This window comes from Theropithecus gelada, chromosome 3, assembly GCF_003255815.1.
Source record: "Theropithecus gelada isolate Dixy chromosome 3, Tgel_1.0, whole genome shotgun sequence".
NCBI lineage: Eukaryota > Metazoa > Chordata > Mammalia > Primates > Cercopithecidae > Theropithecus > Theropithecus gelada.
In genome coordinates this window covers 107812249-107830200 of record NC_037670.1, presented here as the reverse complement: position 1 = coordinate 107830200, position 17952 = coordinate 107812249, and the positions used below count along the sequence as shown (strand labels likewise).

General features: G+C 39.6%; 1 protein-coding gene across 3 annotated transcripts in view; it reads right to left on the bottom strand.

Annotated features, from left to right (window-relative positions):
• SLC25A13 (solute carrier family 25 member 13) overlaps positions 1 to 17952 on the bottom strand; it is a 199605-nt gene that overhangs the window by 29544 nt on the left and 152109 nt on the right. For all 3 annotated transcript variants that reach the window (XM_025380033.1, XM_025380034.1, XM_025380035.1), the window contains one exon: positions 3007 to 3147. In XM_025380033.1, coding sequence (XP_025235818.1) covers positions 3007 to 3147 — 141 coding nt within the window. The remainder of the gene's footprint in view (positions 1 to 3006; positions 3148 to 17952) is intronic.

Sequence of the window (17952 nt, the reverse complement as noted above, 5' to 3'; positions counted from 1 at the left end):
CGGGGGGGGCGGGGGGGGCTTTGTTTACATTGCTTACTATATTTGTGCTAAACTATTTCTTACTTTAGGAATGCAAAATGTTTACTGTTTTCCACTTTTTTTCAGTTGCAAATATATTTCTAAAGCAAGTACTCTAATTGCCACTTACTGGGAAGTCAGAATAGTTTGCTTATTTTGCAAGTCAATACAGGAGAAAAACAGAAAGCTTGATTTTCCAATTTAGGTAAGGTTAAAGCTCAGCAGGCCTAAACACACAGACAGAGCCAACCACTCACCCTTCTTGGGTCTGGCATTGTAATGTTAACAACAGAAACAAAAGAACAGAGGGAAGGAGAAAGATTACCTGTCTCAACTAAATTTAGGACAGTGGTTCTTCTTTTTAAAGACCCACCTGGAGGGGCACATACCAGGTTTAAAAGTACTGTGTGAGGTCACTTCTAGTCATTTGCATTTTTCTAGCTAACCAGGACTAGAAACAGAAAAAAGTGCTATCCTGAAACAAAAACACATTAAACTACAAAGCAATGCTAATGCTGTGATGCTCCCTAGAAAGATGGATCTTAACCTGCTGTGATGTCTGACCATGTAAAGGTGAAGTGGGGTGGGACTGGAGAAGAGGGGTTCACAAGAAACAAAGTCCAAGACAGAATGCTGCGAAAATATAAATGAGGACCAACTAGACTTGTAATACAAGAGCTAATCAGACTGAAAGGAGACCAAACCACAGAGGTCAACATCTGCTGAATGAAATCCAGACTCCCAGGTCTCTGAATATAGCTGATACTGATGACCAACAGGAAGATAGAGATTACTAGGTCATTTTCTTGCAACGAAATCAAGGTTCCAACAGCTCAAAGCATTACTGATTTTCTTGTTAATTACCAGTACACCAAAAACAGCATTTTAGAAGTGAGCACCAAGCCCTGTGGAATGCTTCTGAACTAGATTAAACTACTAGACTAGTAATTAAACTAACTTCATATGGGAGAGTTCTCTTGCTCAAACTTGAGCAATCCTGCACATTTCAGGAAAGCAATTTTAGCACAAATGTGGAAACAAGAAACTTCTAAGCCTCAGTTTCAGCTCAGATACCACGGTTGGCAGCCTCTATTCACCTGAACTACAAAATCAGGATACCAACTACTTCCAAGAAGTGTTAAAGGGGATTAAGATTATTAAATAATGTGAAGATGAAAAGCACTAAGTCCCAGTATTGTATCATTTGCAGTTAGTTTAGCAGTCTCTGTTTCTGTATCAGCAAACACGTTCCTACCATTTTACTCATCTAGACATTTCGATAACAGTCACTGCCATAGTACCTAAGTGCTTTTTACCAGACAACCCATTGAAAGACTCCTGGCATCTTGTCAAAATGACATGCTGCTACATCATATTACAGACTGCAAGAGCCTAAAAATTTAGAAAAGACGATTTTTCTTCAAATTGATCAATGCTATGCCTCATGACAACAGTGTTTATTTTTTACAGATGGGTAACAAATTGGTAAGCAAAATAGTTACAAAACATTGTGTTACATTGTAGAATCCCAGATTGAACATTTTAAGTTCTACTTAAAAAATCAGCAGGTTTATTCCTAAGTACCACATATGCTTAAATATAAGGCAGGATTTTCCCCAGCTAAAATTAATCCCAGAAAAGAGGGCATCACATTATATTCGATCTTCACAAAGTCTCAGATCATGGAGTACTCTTTCCAGTCACTTGACTCTGAGAAGCAGAGTACCATTCAGGGAAGGCAGATTCTCCTGAGACAGCCACAATTATTACTAATTCTGGATGTTTACTGAGGTCACTTGCAAAACTCAGGTTAAAAAGAAAAGAGTAAAAAAGTATCTCTGGGAGGAGGATCTCACAAATACCGTGTAAAATGTCAAAACAAGTCATTTCAAGTTTACTCTAGCAATATGGTAAGTTGTTACATTATGGGGACCAGTTATATCCATTCAGGATGAACTGGGAATAGGAAAAAATAAATTGACTGTCTTAATATTATGTGTCTATGGGATAAAATTTGCAGGAACAATATCATACATAAAAGTCAAAAATGCTTCAAATTGCAAAGCTTGGGATAAAAATGAAGATAATGTATTCTGCAAAACCATGCTAACAGATGACCTTAAAAAGTGGGTTAAGTGGAGATCAAGATGCTGATTCAAAATTCATGAATAATTTGAATATTTCTTGATATGTGTTTATAGAAACAAAGCAATATTAATTTTATATAATGTGACTGTATACATTCTGTGTAAATAAATGAAACTATCTTAAGTAGACATCTGACATTTCTCCCATATCCCTAAAGGTTTACTTAGTAAGCTAGCGTAATTTTTTAAAAAAAAATTCTTCATTGAAAACTTGTGTTTACTTTATGTTTGATAAAGCCTTATACGTTGGCATATAGGCAGATAGTTATAGTAAATTCCATTATAACTTTTTGGTAGAGCAGTATGAATAACAAATTTCAAGAATCCTCTAGAAGTTTGGTTTTGTAATCATTCTGAAAAAACATTTTCTAAATGAAAAAATGATTAAGATTTATAATAAGACAAAGCATACATATATAGAGAAAACATGGATCAGACCACATATATAGGATCAGAAAATAAATTATGATATAGGTTTCTCCTTGAACTGAACTCAGCATATCAATAACAAATCCAAATAAAGTTCTAGCCAGTGTTGCTGCAAAGAGCTGCACTGAACAACTCTAGAGGGCACAATTCCTATCATAGTCATCCTGGATTTGTGTATTGATGAGGATAGTTTTTTGGCAGATGGCAGGAAGGGGCACCTCCTTCTAACTGGCATGAAGATGCCCCTGCAGCTTGGGTAGAACATCTTCTCTAGGTGTAGAAATGCAAACAAACAAACAAACAAACAAACAAAAAACAAAAAATGGATTTCATGTTGAAGAACAGTTTCTACATTAGGAGATGAGAAAGTAATCAAATAAATGACTAAAAAAAAAAAAAAAAAAAAAGTTACCTTGTAGATCCCAAAGAACCCCAGGTCCCGCACGACAGACAAGGCACTGACTCTGGGACCAGTAGTGATTTCTCCGGCCACTTGCAAACGGATCTTGACAATTTCTAAAGGATTTGTGAAAATCACCTGGGAGCCTCCAGCCTAAAAATAATAAAAAAGATTTAGGATCAAAGCAAAGAAATAGTAAGATGGGTTAGGAAGAGATGAATGATTATTCTCAAGGATAAGAATATTCTATCCTCAAGAGAATGTAGTTTCAGTCCTTATCCCATCAATCAAAGTGGTCAGGGATTACAAGTATGAATCAAAATACAGTTACTGCCTAGGAAGAAGCCCTACGTCCTTAATGTGGAGGCTGAAGGAGGGCAAAGACCAGAGATTTCTCTTGACCTCCCTGAGTCCTCACACTGAAATTACAAATGCTCCTTGAAGCACAAACAACTGCCACCGCAGGGCTCAAAGCCAAGGGCACAAAGGCAGTAATAAAATGAAAAGCATTCGTATCCAAATGAGGAGACACAGATCTGCCTCTCAGAATAGAAGGGGGACTAGGAGGACAAAGGCTCCTGAATGATGAATTTCATGATTCTGGCAATGATTCAAAAACTGCCAGCAAACACGTAAACTTACATGAAAGCTATCATTTTTTTCTCTTAAAAACATCAAATCTCATTTTATGGAGTTGCATATTCTTATAATTTTATTTATGTATTACTTGTGTATAGAATTGCTCTTTTCATATGAGATAAATGGTATGTGAAAGTAGCAAAAATATGCACTAAGTCAGTTACTACCCAAATGTTGAACATCATGTGTTATTTCATTCCAGCAATGGCCAGATGCCTCACCTCCAAGATCATCAGTGAAATCTTTAAAGTACACTGTAAGGGTAATTTTAAGCTAGCTATTTTGAAGCTAAGCCTATATTTATCACATTTTTCACATATTTATCACATTTATCACATATTTATCACAAGCAATTACATTCTTTCTTACTGTATTTCAACTTGTTCTTTGTCACAGATGTATGAAATTTTTATATTATCCAAACTATACTGTACTAATTAGAACTAGCTACAAGGATGCCTTTTGAAGTATTATTTATAATAGCTGGAAAGAAAAATTAGAAACAACATAAATATCTAATGGTAAGGGATGGAATAAATGAATTTGAGTATGTTCATGCATGGAGATACTATGCAGTCAACCGTGAAAAATGTTCAAAATAGACTTTTAAGTAAAAATGCTCATATGTTTAAAATACTGGTACACATTTCCCCCGCCATCCCCTATCACCATGTAGAAGAAATACACCAAAGTGGTGCTTCTGAAGTGGTGGGATTACAAATATCTTTCTTTTCCTTTTTTTTTTTTTTTTTTTTGATGTATTTGAAATTTTTTCTATATAGATCATGTGTTACTTCCACAAAGAAAAATAAACACCTATACACAGTTTACCTAATATGTGTAAGGTTAATGAATCAAAGAAAGATGTTCATTCATTAACTCCCTAAATCAAAGTGTTTTTCCATTTTTACCAACTTGATACCTTAATCAAGACACTCTTGTTCTTTCTTAAGTGCAAATGAGATTTTTTGAGGGATGGGGGACAACACAAAATACAAACCTGGGTTGGATTCACTGAAAGGCCCAAGAAAGGGCCTTACTGTAGGAAGTAGAGTGTGAGATGACACACCCAGAGGCTGGTGCCTTCTGGTCCACACAAAGACATGCTGCTCCCTGCCCTACTGCTCAGAACAGCTGTGTTTTGCTCAGATGCTGCTGCAACCTGCAGGTCCATGGGAAAAACAATACCCTCCCCCCCCCCCCCCCCCCCCCCCCCCCCCCCCCCCCCCCCCCCCCCGCCTCCGGTTGTTTACAGCCCTTGAGTGTTCTGTGACTTTGCACCTACATTTCCCATATGATACAGACTGAGCTATTTATAGTTGGCAGAATGATGAGTTGAAACACACCTAGCCCAGTAACCACGCGAGAGGCACAGTAAGGATTTTCTCTATTTCTGAACCAGAATTCTTCATATGAAAATCTTATGAATACTTAGAAAAATGAATAGAAATTCAAAATGTAAAGATTGTTTTATGGGGGCAGAATTGCTGAGAAAAGATTCACCAGGATGGAATTAGGCTGAAGGCTGATTTTTTTTGAAGCTCAAAGGAGGGTAAGACCATCTCTACCCAGGGTAAAATGCAAAATAATCAGAGAACACCAGTCTTCTTGGAAGAGAGAAGAGGAATACAATGCATATTCATCCAAGCACTGCCAACAGTAGGGAAGGAGGCAGTTGAGTGTCCCACATGAAGGCAGAGCTTCAGTCTCCCTATTTGTCAAACCATCTCACTTACTATGAAGATAAAAAGAGATGGAGAATGTAAGGAGCCAGCACAGTGCTCAAGACAGAGCCATTACTCCAAACATGCAGGTTTCTTTCCCTTTTTCCCCTACATTGATGTTTTCCTCCATAGATGCATGTTACAATCACTTGCAGACCTTTTTAAAATATGGTGACCTCTGAACTTCAGTCCTGACAGTTTAATAAGAACTTTGCATCTGTCCTTGTTAAAATTTTCCTAGGAGATTCTTATGTGCAGTGAGGCTGACAATCCCTGCACTACACCGTCTCTAGACTCTCTGTCAATTTTGAGAACCAGCTTACTTGGCTTCCTGAATGCCACAGTTTCTAATCCCAGTCTTCCATTTCACAAATAACTTTTATTTGTTTTATATCTGATCTCGCAACAAACTCTTTCTACATATCCAAGTGGTGCTGTTATGAAAGGGTAGAATTCTTGGGTACAGAATTGTTGTTTTATTATCTCTTACCTTTACTAACACTGGTAAAAGTTGCTAGCATTATATACAATAAAACAAGAACTTACACTCAACTCCCTGACTCCAAGCAAATCGACAGATACCAATTCTTTTAAAACAGCAAAGTGAGTTATCACTAGGGATGATAAGGAGTCAAATCCACTTCAGAGGGCTGCAGGAGGCAGATGCACCAGGAAGAAAGAATGTAGTGATATCAAGAAAACATAATGATGTACCCGTTACCTGTGGTGGCCTCTGAAAGAAAGAACCTACAGACTCAAAGTGGCACATTGTAAAGGTGCTGAAGATGAAACAGGCCCTTTGGAGTCAAACTGGAAGGAAATGAGAGACTCCAAGGCACCAAGAGAAGATGCTTATCATCAGATGCACGGTGTCTGGGTCTCGCCATGACTTGATCACTGAGCAGCACACTGCCTGCCGCTCTTCCAATTCCTGGTCTATTATCCATTCACAGTACCATACCCATGGTTCCTCTTTTGCAGAGATCAAAGATAGCTGAATCGGCAGACAATGGACAGGAACACCTATTGTGCACAATGTCTTTGTGTCCCTCATCACTTCAGAGCTCTGGCTGTGTGAAGATACTGTTTTTTTTGTGTGTGTGCAATTTTGTCACAAATCATTTCCCTATGACTTTCTGGAGACTGTGGCAAGTAGGACACAGGAAAATATTTCATACTGAACTGGCTCAGTGTGGCATATTATACTTACAGCGCTAACACTGACTTTTCTACATGTTTCCTAGTATACTCTTTGTTATTGAAATCTTAGTTACCATCTAGTATCTGGATCCATCTAAGAGAGAAAGAGAAATGCATACAACTATTACACTCACTTCTGCTACTTGATTTTTCATTCACCAAATATTTACAAGCAATCATGTTCAAAGTTTGTCCTAGGAACTGCAAGGACACAAGATACTTCATTCCCATTCTCAAGGAGCATGAAGTAGCAAGGGTAGAGATAAAGAATATTCATCAAACATCTATTATGGGGTATTAAGGTGTTGCTTTATATAAATATGTTGCATATACTACATATTTTCAGTCCACTCAAGAGGTACTTTTTGCAGAGTTTACATTAAGAGGAAACTAAAGCACAGAATGATTAAAGCAATTGTTTTTATGGGCTGAACTGTGTTCTACCAAAAGTCACAGTTGAAGTCCTAACTCTCAAATACTTCAGAATGTGACTATAGTTGAAAACACGGACTTTAAAAGAGAAATTAAGTTAAAAAGAGGTCTTTAGGGTGGGACATAATCCCATCCAACTGGTTTCTCATAAGAAGAGAAAATTGAGACAGGCATGTAGGACACAAAGAGAAGACACAGGGAAAAAGTGGCCATCTCCAAGCCAGAGAGAGAGAGACCTCAGAAGAAACCAACCTGGCAACACCTTGATCTTGAAGTTTCAGACTCTAGAAATGTGAGAATACAAATTTCTGCTGTTTAAGCCACCTAGTTTGTGGTATTTTGTTTTGGTAGTGCTAGCAAACTAATATAGCAATGTACCCAGGGCTATATAGCCAGAAAGGAGAGGAAAGGATTTTCAATGGAGTTCGATAACTATATGCCTCATAAATACAGAAAATGGAAAATGAGGATAGATAATTATATGATAAGAGCCAAAGTCCAGACAAGCGGATATGACAGTTCAAAGGAGGGCAAGAGATCTCCTGGCTGGGAGGTGATTAAGCCAGTGAGAAGGTAACATGTTAGCTGGGGACTGCAGTGTGAATAGGATTTTGGCACTCTAAGCAGAGAAAGGCACAAAGGCACAGTGACAAGGGCATACCACACTTATGTGGGTAATATATCCAGCATTACTTATGTCAAGCGAAATTTTAATGAGGATGATAATTATAATGAGATCAACATCATCATCCTCTGGCATTTATTGAGGCTCCTCTAGCTTACTAAATACCAGGGATTGTGGTAAGAGTTCTCTAAGAATTCTTGGGCCAGGTATGGTGGCTCACGCCTGTAATCCCAGCACTTTGGGAGATCGAGGCAGGTGGATCACCTGAGGTCGGGAGCTCAAGATCAGCCTGGCTAACAAGGTGAAACCCCGCCTCTACTAAATATACAAAATTAGCTGGGTATGGTGGTGCATGCCTGTAATCCCAGCTACTCGGGAGGCTGAGGCAGGAGAATCACTTGAACCCGGGAGGTGGAGATTTCAGTGAGCCAGGATCATGCCACTGCACTCCAGGCTGAGGGACAGAGTGAGACTCTGTCTCAAAAAAACAAAAAAAAAAAATTCTTTTTTGGTCTTCATAGTATTATAAGGTAAGTAATAACATAAATAATAGGCCAGGTGCGGTGGCTCACGCCTGTAATCCCAGCACTTTGGAAGGCCAAGGCAGGCAGATCACCTGAGGTCAGGAGTTTGAGACCAGCCTGGCCAACATGGTGAAACCCCATCTCTAGTAAAAACATAAAAAAATTAGCCAGGCATGGCAGTGGGTGCCTGTAATCCCAGCTACTCAGGGCGCTGAGGCAGGAGAATCACTTGATCCCCGGCAGTGGAGGTTGCAGTGAGCCAAGATTGTGCCACCGCACTCCAGTCTGGGTGACAGAGCAAGACTTCGTCTCAATAAAAATCAATCAATCAATCAATCAATCAATCCTGGTTTGAGTGAAGAAATTGAGGCTACAAAAAGTAAAGGAGGCTATTTAACATGCTTGGAGTCACACAGTTAGGAAGGTGAAGCTTGGATTCCAAGCTCGAGCAGCTGGATGCCAGCAGCACACTTACAGTTCTTCTCATAGCAGCTTTTTGCTCTAGATAGCATGGAGAAGGGGTATGAAAGGTGGTGGCTGAAAATAAGATTGCTGGAACCAAACCATGGAAGGTCCAGGATGCTGTCTAGAAGAACAGGCTGTATTCTGGAGATGGTCTGTGTGACTACGTAGCAGCAGGAGAGCTGGTAAACACAGCTTGGGAGCTGTAGAGGTCTGAGCATCATCTGTGCCTTGAGAAGATGCCCAGGGAGCAGAGGGGAGAGGGCTCATCAGGGAGGCAGAGCCTGAGGCAGGGATCACAATTAGGGTTTTAGCCGACTAGGTGAGTGATAAAAGGCCAGAATTAGAACAATCATATCTATACTGAGGTAGAGGTGGCTGGGTAACGGATGCAACAGAGACCAACAGGGTTTGGCTGCTGAATATAGGGCAAAAAGAGTGGGTAAGCTCAAAGAAAGAATCCAAGTTTTTGCATCTGTGTAGTAGGAACAAAGTGTTGGAAAGACGAATAATGACACAGTTAGAAGGCAGTGGAAGGGTGAGTTAAGAGGAATGAGAGACATAGATGAGGGCATCACTCCACGTACACAACTGAAGGCAGGGGCTTAGATAAGGTGGGAGGGGAAGGAGAAAAATGGAAAGTGACGAGAGACCTATGAAGTGATGAGAAACCTCTGCTGTACACCAGTGGTACAGCAATCCAGGCACAAGAGTTAAGAACACGGCTTCCAGAAGTGAGAAGGTAAAAGGACCAACGTCTACTGACACAGGGAGGCAAAGCACATGGGGTGACTAGGATTGGAAAGAGGATGCTGGGGAAGGAGAGAGCTGTTTAGTCTACTTGCAGGGGAAGGGAAAGTGAGAAAATGACAGTAGTTTACGAGAGCAATCAAGAGACAATGACAATTCATTTAGGGTAATTCGGAGAAAATATCTAGGGGGAAGAGAGTGAAAAGATAAAACTACTAGGGATAATTATGCCATGCTTACGCATAACAGTACAAGTTCTGAATGGAGAAGTGAAAGGTAGAACATGAAGAGTTTGGATTTGCTTTAGTGACATACAGAGTTTGGGGATAAATTTGTTACAGAGCAGAAACTGACAAATCATAGTTGTCCTTACTATTTATGCTTTGAAGATAAAAAAAAAATCAAACGGAATTGAATTTGGCACAAGAACAACTAAAGTTCTGATGCATAAACCCCATCAGCAACAAAAGACTCCTTCAGAATCAATAGTAAAATAATACTCTGGCTCTCCATAGGAAGTTATGATTAAGTTACTGTGATCTGTAACACAGAAGAGAAGATGAAGCAGCTAATGACCACAGAGGTGAGTTCATAGGCTCACGCATTCTATTCCTCAACTCAAAACAGGTTAGAAGGTACAGCAGGTAGCCATGTGTTTAAACAGGGCTTAGGGCTGCACATGTGCACTGGGCTGCCTACCTGCACCTGGCCACAGGGGACCCAGAGCTGCAGGCAGCACCACAGTGGGTTCTCTACTAAGAGTCACTGTGTGTACCCACGACTGTAGAAGACAAATTACTAAGTTCAGTGCCACGTGGACTCTCACCCAGGCTATTATCAGGAACTGAGGAACATTTTATTGCCCACTGTATTAGTATTGAATACTAGCACCAGTGTGAACACATTTTTTGTAGCATTTTTCAAAAGGGGACCCGACATTCGAAAACATTATATATTTTTATTAGAGGAGAACAATGGAACTGGTATACCAAAAGAAATCTTACATATTTTTATTCTTTTACAAGTGGCATTAATAAAGAATAACTTAACATGAAATGTATAGGATCAAAATAAAGAAAAAATGTATTTTTTAAAGGCACATAAACATTTGAATGTAAGAGAAATAAGTATTATTAGATTCAATGTTGCAAATATGTCACTTGGGCTATAAATTTAAAATGCAAATTTTCCTAAAAATGATAACAGTCAAATATTATAACTTTTTCCTAAGTTAATCTAAATTCAAAGCAATCCTCCTAAACAAAACCCCAACAGGGTTTCCTGAAGATGTCTGAAGACAGGAATATTCTGAATAAAAAATCATGTAGAGGATTTTGTATCAGTACACATTTACACACATTGATAAAGTGTCAGAAATTTTTAAAGTTTAACACAAGACTAGACAAATGGAAAGATTCAAATATATAGAGTCACAGTCACTGAGTATCTTTTTTTTTTTTTTTTTAAAGACAGAGTCTCACTCTCTCACCCAGGCTGGAGTGCAGTGACATGATCTTGGCTCACTGCAACCTCCGTCTCCTGGGTTCAAGCGAGTCTCAGGCCTAGCCTCCCAAGTAGCTGGGATTACAGGTGCCCACCACCACGTCTGGCTAATTTTTGTATTTTTAGTAGAGATGGGGTTTCACTATGTTGGCCAGGCTGGTCTTGAACTCCTGACCTCAGGTGATCTGCCCATCTCAGCCTCCCAAAGTGCTGGGATTACAGGCGTTAGCCACTGCATCTGGCCGAGTATCTTAAAAAGGTAGCTAAAATGTGCTACTTTGCACATAGTCAATGGTAGAGTGGACCCCTTGTACTTGTAGCTAGGAGTCCCTCTGACCAACTCACATATCTGGTAACATCCTAATAAGTAATGCTATGGTTTACTCATCTTTTTCTTCTAAAAGAGGATGACGAGCAGGCTGGTTTTGATGCATTTCAGCATCAATTTTTTTTTTTTTTGTTTGAGACAGAGTCTCTCTCTGCCACCTAGGCTGGCGTGCAGTGGCATGAACTTAGCTCAATACTATCTCTGCCTCCTGGGTTCAAGTGATTCTCATGCCTCAGCCTTCTGAGTAGCTGGGATTACAGGTGTGTGCCACCACACCCGGCTAGTTTTTTTTTTGTATTTTTAGTAGAGTGTTTCGTCATGTTGCCCAGGCTGGTCTCAAACTCCTGGCTTCAAGTGATCCACCCGCCTTGACCTCCCAAAGTGCTGGGGTGACAGGTGTGAGCCACCGTACCTGGCCCAGCTTCTACCAATTCTTGCTTCCCAGAGGTCTCATCTTTTTCTCTTTATTGAGAGTACATAGTTAACCAAGAGGTCCTGGATGCTGGAGGAATCTGAGTCTGAAAGTACACTTGTGGAGGGAGGCCCAAATTGCTGAAAAAATTCAATGGCTGGTATGAGACTTCTCTCTTATCAGTTGTGTAAGGATTTTTTTTTCAAAGGCTCCATTTCCAAACTGTGATTCATTATGTATGAAGGATCTTCCAGCAGAGGGAAAGATATTCCAGTAGTATACCCCAATTATTTTTTCCTCCCCAGGGTGCTTTTCATCCTCCTTCCTTTCTTTGGCTTTCCCATGCAGTAGATTATTCCTATCATTCTGCCCTTTATGGGACCTGAAGGCTGTGGCTCTGCCCACAGTGATCTCTGCACTGATTATTTCCAGTCAGCCCTCTAACAATGTACACTTCACACATGTCTGTCCTCTAGATCCCTTTCTGGAAGGATGTGATTTTCCAAGACACCTTTCAAGAACAAATTACCCACCAGTGTGACCAGAAAGAAGAGACAGCTATAACTATTTGAATAACTACAGCCCTGCAAACTCTCTCTTCTCCCCTCCTCTCCTTCCTGGAGAAACAAGAGCCAGACACGTGTCAAGCACTTCTGATGTAGGAGGCACTCTGCTAAACTCTTCACAGACATCATCTCCTTCATCCCGCTGTCATGCTGACACAGGCTATATTATTCCCGTCTTTCTAGAGATGAAATGGAAGCAGAGACTTCTCTTCAAGGCAGTAAAAGAATGCAAACCCGGACTTGCCCAGTTTCTAACCCACGCTCAGAACCATTACGCCTAGTTGTCTATTGTGAAAAAGCAGATTCAATAAAACAATTCATTTTCAGTTTTTTCTTTCATGTTTGAACAGAGTAGCTGCCTGAATTTTTGGTTAATCTGATCATATGGACTAGAATTCCTGTGACTTTAAGAGCTTCTAGGAGATAAAGATTAACCAGTGGATTCAGAGACATTAAAATACATCAAGTAATACGGAAGAGATGTTTTTCTAGGTACAATATAACTGATTTTCATCAGATATATCAAATTTTTATTTGTAGATTAATCAATAATGAGAAAGCCAGGCTACTGGGTAGTAAAATCCCCAAATCTGAATCCTTGAGCAATACTATATATATATATATATATATATTGTGGAAGAGTCTCATTCTGTAGCCCAGGCTGGAGTGCAGTGGTGCAAACTCAGCTCACTGTAACCTCCGTCTCCCAGGTTCAAGAGATTCTTGGGCCTCAGCCTCCCAAGTACCTGGGATTACAGGTGCTCACCACCACACCCAGACAATTTTTTTTTTTTTTTTTTTTTTGAGACAGTCTCCCTCTATCGCCCAGGCTGGAGTGCAGTGGCTTGATCTTGGCTCACTGCAAGCTCTGAGTCCCAGGTTCACACCATTCTCCTGCCTCAGCCTCCTGAGTAGCTGGGATTATAGGCGCCCACCACCACGCCCAGCTAATTTTTTGTGTTTTTAGTAGAGACGGGGTTTCACCATGTTAGCCAGGATAGTCTTGATCTCCTGACCTCGTGACCCACCTGCCTCAGCCTCCCAAATTTTTGTATTTTTAGTAGAGACAGTGTTTCACCATATTGGCCAGGCTGGTTTCAAATTCCTGACCTCAAGTGATCTACCTGTCTTGGCCTACCAAAGTGCTGGGATTACAGGCGTGATCACCATGCCCAGGCGTGAGAAATATTTTAGGCTCAAAAATATACAACTAGTGACAATTTTAACTTTATTCAAATGGGCATGCAAAATAATTATACTGATATAGGTTTTGTCTAAATATAGCATAGTCGTTTCAAGATAGGAGCAAAGGTGCTTCACCTCTCTGCCAACACAATCTTAAGTTCACACCTCCATATGACAGTTTTGGATGCTGTAATTCATATCAGAAGTCCATGATCTACATAAATCCACCTTTGCATCTCGGAGTGCTGAGAGCAACCAGAAAGGGCAATAGGACTGTGACTACAACCATGTCAGCATGAAGTCCAAGCACCAAGCTTCTCAAACGCACAGCGTTTGGCTGATACAAAGCATCATTATTTCCAAATGCTCTGTTTTTTTTCAAGTGAAATGGTCTTCACGGCTCAAAGTAAAATTACAGGTTTTTTTCTTCTAATACCCCCTTCTCTGAAATGGGCTAGTCTGCAAAGAAACCAAACTGTGGTTCCTATCACTGTGTCTTTCGCTTAGTGCCTACATGCTTCCATAAGCTTGATTTCTTCCCCTCCTTACAGTTTTGCCACCGAAATCCCTCTTGCCACGTTACATAATGACTTCATTGTTGACACTTCTGGTTTGGCATAGGGAAGTGATATAGCTATTTATTTTTTAAAACAGAATGTTAAGGGCTGGGTGCGGTGGCTCACGCCTGTAATCCCAGCACTTTGGGAGGCTGAGGCAAGCAGATCACTGAGGTCAGGAAATGGAGACCAGCCTGGCCAACATGGTGAAATCCTCTCTCTACTAAAAATACAAAAATTAGCCAGGCACGGTGGTGCGTGCCTATAGTCTTGGCCACTCGGGAGGCTGAGGCAGGAGAATTGCTTGAACCGAGGAGGCAGAGGTTACAGTGAGCCGAGATTACACCACTGCACCCGAGCCTGGTCGAGAGAACAAAACTCCATCTCGGAACACAAACAAACAAACAAACAAACAGAATTTTAAGAAATCAAATATTTCAGAAAGGCAACATAATCCAGAGTTCCAAGGTACAGCCCCATTTTCTGTAAGTACTCCAAGAACAGTGACCTTCATTAAAATGATAATGTACGTTAGGTCTAACAGTTGTGGACAAGTAGGTTTTACAGTTATATGTGCCTTATAACTGACTCACCAAGGCTGTCTGCTCATTTTCACAAGGATAGGAAATATTGGTAGCCTAAAAACATTATCTAAAGACTAAGGGTTCAGAAGCTCCAGTTCATATTTCCCCATGATCCATTTCCTTTCATCTGTATCAATAAAACAAGGCTTTCTCCAATGCTTCTTTATTAAATGAGATAGTATTCCTGAACATTTTCTTGAGACTTCAGGAGTCAAAAGAACTCATTAGATAAAAATAAAAGCCTTCTTACAATGCCTCCCAACCCCCAATCATTCAACAGTCTTGAGAATATTCAGAGAATATTAATAGTCTTGCATTAAAAAAAATTAAACCCATCATCACTCTGCTGTCCACAGAAAACATGGCAGTATATTTTTTAATATAGCACAATTTCAACTACATTTTAAACTAAAAGCATTAAATATAACTGTAATTTAATCACCCTCCTTTAATTTGAATTCACATGGTAGATACTTATAGCTACTTAAAAAATTAAGTGGCAAAATGTATATGAAGAATATGTATCTTGATATTTTAATTATGCTCAATTGAATGTACTTAGATTTAAAGTGCTTTTCACAAATGACATGTGCTAAGAATATCTAATTGCACACTGACATTCTAAAATGTGTGCTTACATGTGTCAAAAATAGATTAATATAAAGTTATAGAATAGACTTTGACTAAAACCCAAATATATTATTTTGATTATCTGGACACAAACAAAATTGTAACTACAAACAAGATATATAGTAATAAATGTCTAACAATTTATGTTTCCTTAAGATGAACACACAAGTGATGACAGTGCTTGATATTTGAATAAACTAGAAAATAAAGACTTGTAAAGGAATCTAAGATTCAACATATTTTCCATTTACTTCCTTACTAACTCAATGTTAAATAGAGACATGAAAATAATTTGTAGTATAACTATTATTATTGTATGTAGAGCTCACAGGTAAAAAAGAGATATTCAGCAAATAGCAGTGGATGGAGTAAATTAAAACACATTGCCCAATTGCAGTCAAGTGCTGTTCACAACTGTTCACAAATGCTGAAGATGGCATTCAGCAACCTCACAGAGAAGATGGCAAAGATGAGGTGGCATGAGGTCGGGAGGCCACTCACCCCGTCCAGCTCTGAAGGGAAGTGTGTTGGGCCCACTGCCTTCACAAGATATATCATCACCCTCCTGCAATCAGAAACTTGAGTCCTCACAAACTGAAAGAAAGACCTTTTCTTAAACCCTAGTATTAGGGGCTGAATTGCATCTCTCCAAAATTTGTATACTGAAGTCCTAACCTTCAGGACCTCAAAATGTGACTGGATTTGGACTTAGGGCCTTTTAAGAGGTAATTAAGAAGAAATGAAGTCAGATGGATGGGCCCTAATCCAATATGACTGGTGTCCTTATAATTAGAGATTAAGACACAGACAACACACGGACTGAGGGGTGACCATGTGAGGACACAGTGAGAAGGCGGCCATCTGCAAGAAAAGAAGACAGGCCTCAGAAGAAACCAAAACTGCCAACACCTTAACCTAGGACTTCCAGTACCTGTTGTTTAAACCTCCCAATCTGTGGTATGAGGCATTTCGTTACGGCAGCCCTACCAAATGAATACACTAAGTTAGACTATCTGTCTAAATGCACATCTCTAAACATAAAGCAATATATAATTTTTTTCTTTTGATTTGGTATGAAAATAAAACTCTTAAGTGAAAAATGTGTTACTAGATTATTAACAATATTGGAACGATAATAAATTCTTACTCCATAATTGATTCTGAGAAAAATACCAAACTGAAATATCCTAGTCCTAATTTCTTAACCACATGGTGAGGCAGAAAAAGGCTATTGTGTTTACATGTTTTACAAATATTAAGTTTCATGTTTTCAGCTTCATGGGGTTTTAATGGGCCCACAGAAGCCTGGCCAAGAAACCGAAGTAGAATCCATTTGACTGACATTAAAAAGCAATTAAGTTACAGGCCTGTCAAATATGTTAACATTTGGGGTCTGCCTGTTATACATGTGTATTTTGACTACTACTACCAGAAAAGTTTAATGATTTACAGACCTTCAATGTCTAAAGTACCTTCACTGTACGAAAGCTATGACCCAGTCTTTCTTAAGATTTTCCTATCACAACAAACTCCTCCCTATTTACTAGAAATCCAGAAAGATGGCCCAATGTTTGAACTATGTTGAGTCAAACGACTCTGAGACTTTCCCAGAGAGGGGAAAGGGAGAAAAATAGAAAGGAAATATCTGGCTGGCCCAGGGTCTAGCACGAGAGTTGGACTTTCCCCTAATAAGATGACATTTCTGAGCCACTAAAGGCAGCCCTTAGTCAGGGAGGCTATGCTTAACTGTCTTAGTCTGTTTGGGTGTCTATAATGAAGTATCATAGACTACGTGGCTTATAAACAACGAAAATTCCTTTATCAGAGTTCTGGAGGCTCGAAATCTGAGATCACAGTCCGGCATGGTTGGGATTTAGTGAGCACTGCTTCCTGGCTCACAGATGTTGTCTTCTCACTGTGTCCTCACATGGAGGAAGGAGTGGGGATCTCTCTGGGATCCCTTTTATAAGGGCACTAATCTCAACCTGTAGGTTCCACCCTCATGACCTAATCACCCCCAAAGATCCCACTCTTCTAATACCATCACACTGGGAGTTAGGTTCAGACCTAGCAATTGTGGGTGAAATAAACATTCAATCTATAGCACCCATGAGCCCTTAGTACCATCAGATATTTCTTTTATTTTTGCCCTCGGTCCAAGTAGAATCATCTGGAGAAAGAGCCTCTCATTGGAGTAGGCAAGCAGCAGAACTCTATTCAAGACCAATGCCTTAGTCCCATTGCCTGGAGGACTTTTTGAGCAAACCGATGGAGCTGCCTCTTGGCTTTTCAGAAATCTGCAAATTTAGATAGTGCCATGAGGTTAGAATTTTTATTTTTTTGGCTATCAATTGGCTCCTCCTTTTTTAAACCTCCTCTTTTCTAAGATTCCTTCATGACTCTGACATAATTTCGTGTTAGTCATTCAATAAAGTCTTTTCTACTTAAAATACAAGCCATAATAAATAAGCTATACCAAACGCTCTAAGTTGTTTATCATCCTGTTCTTAAGATTCTGAATATATTTAGGGATTATTTATTTGTCATTCTTAGAAATGAAGTCAAATAAAGTAAATAGGAGCCTTATAAAGGTTGGTTCTATTACTGGGCGATCATGGAATACTTTCTTGTGAAATATCCTGGATATGTAGACACCTAGCCATGTTACAGCTATTCCCTCAATTCCTGCACCCCTACTCTCCCACCAATTTTTGGAGTAAATTCCTCTTTGCTGGTCATCAGTCTCTAAATTAATAGTAACATGGTATACAGAGCCACTACCCTTTCTTTCCAATTCTATAACCAACACCTTGTAGTCAAGCATTTATTCATTCAAC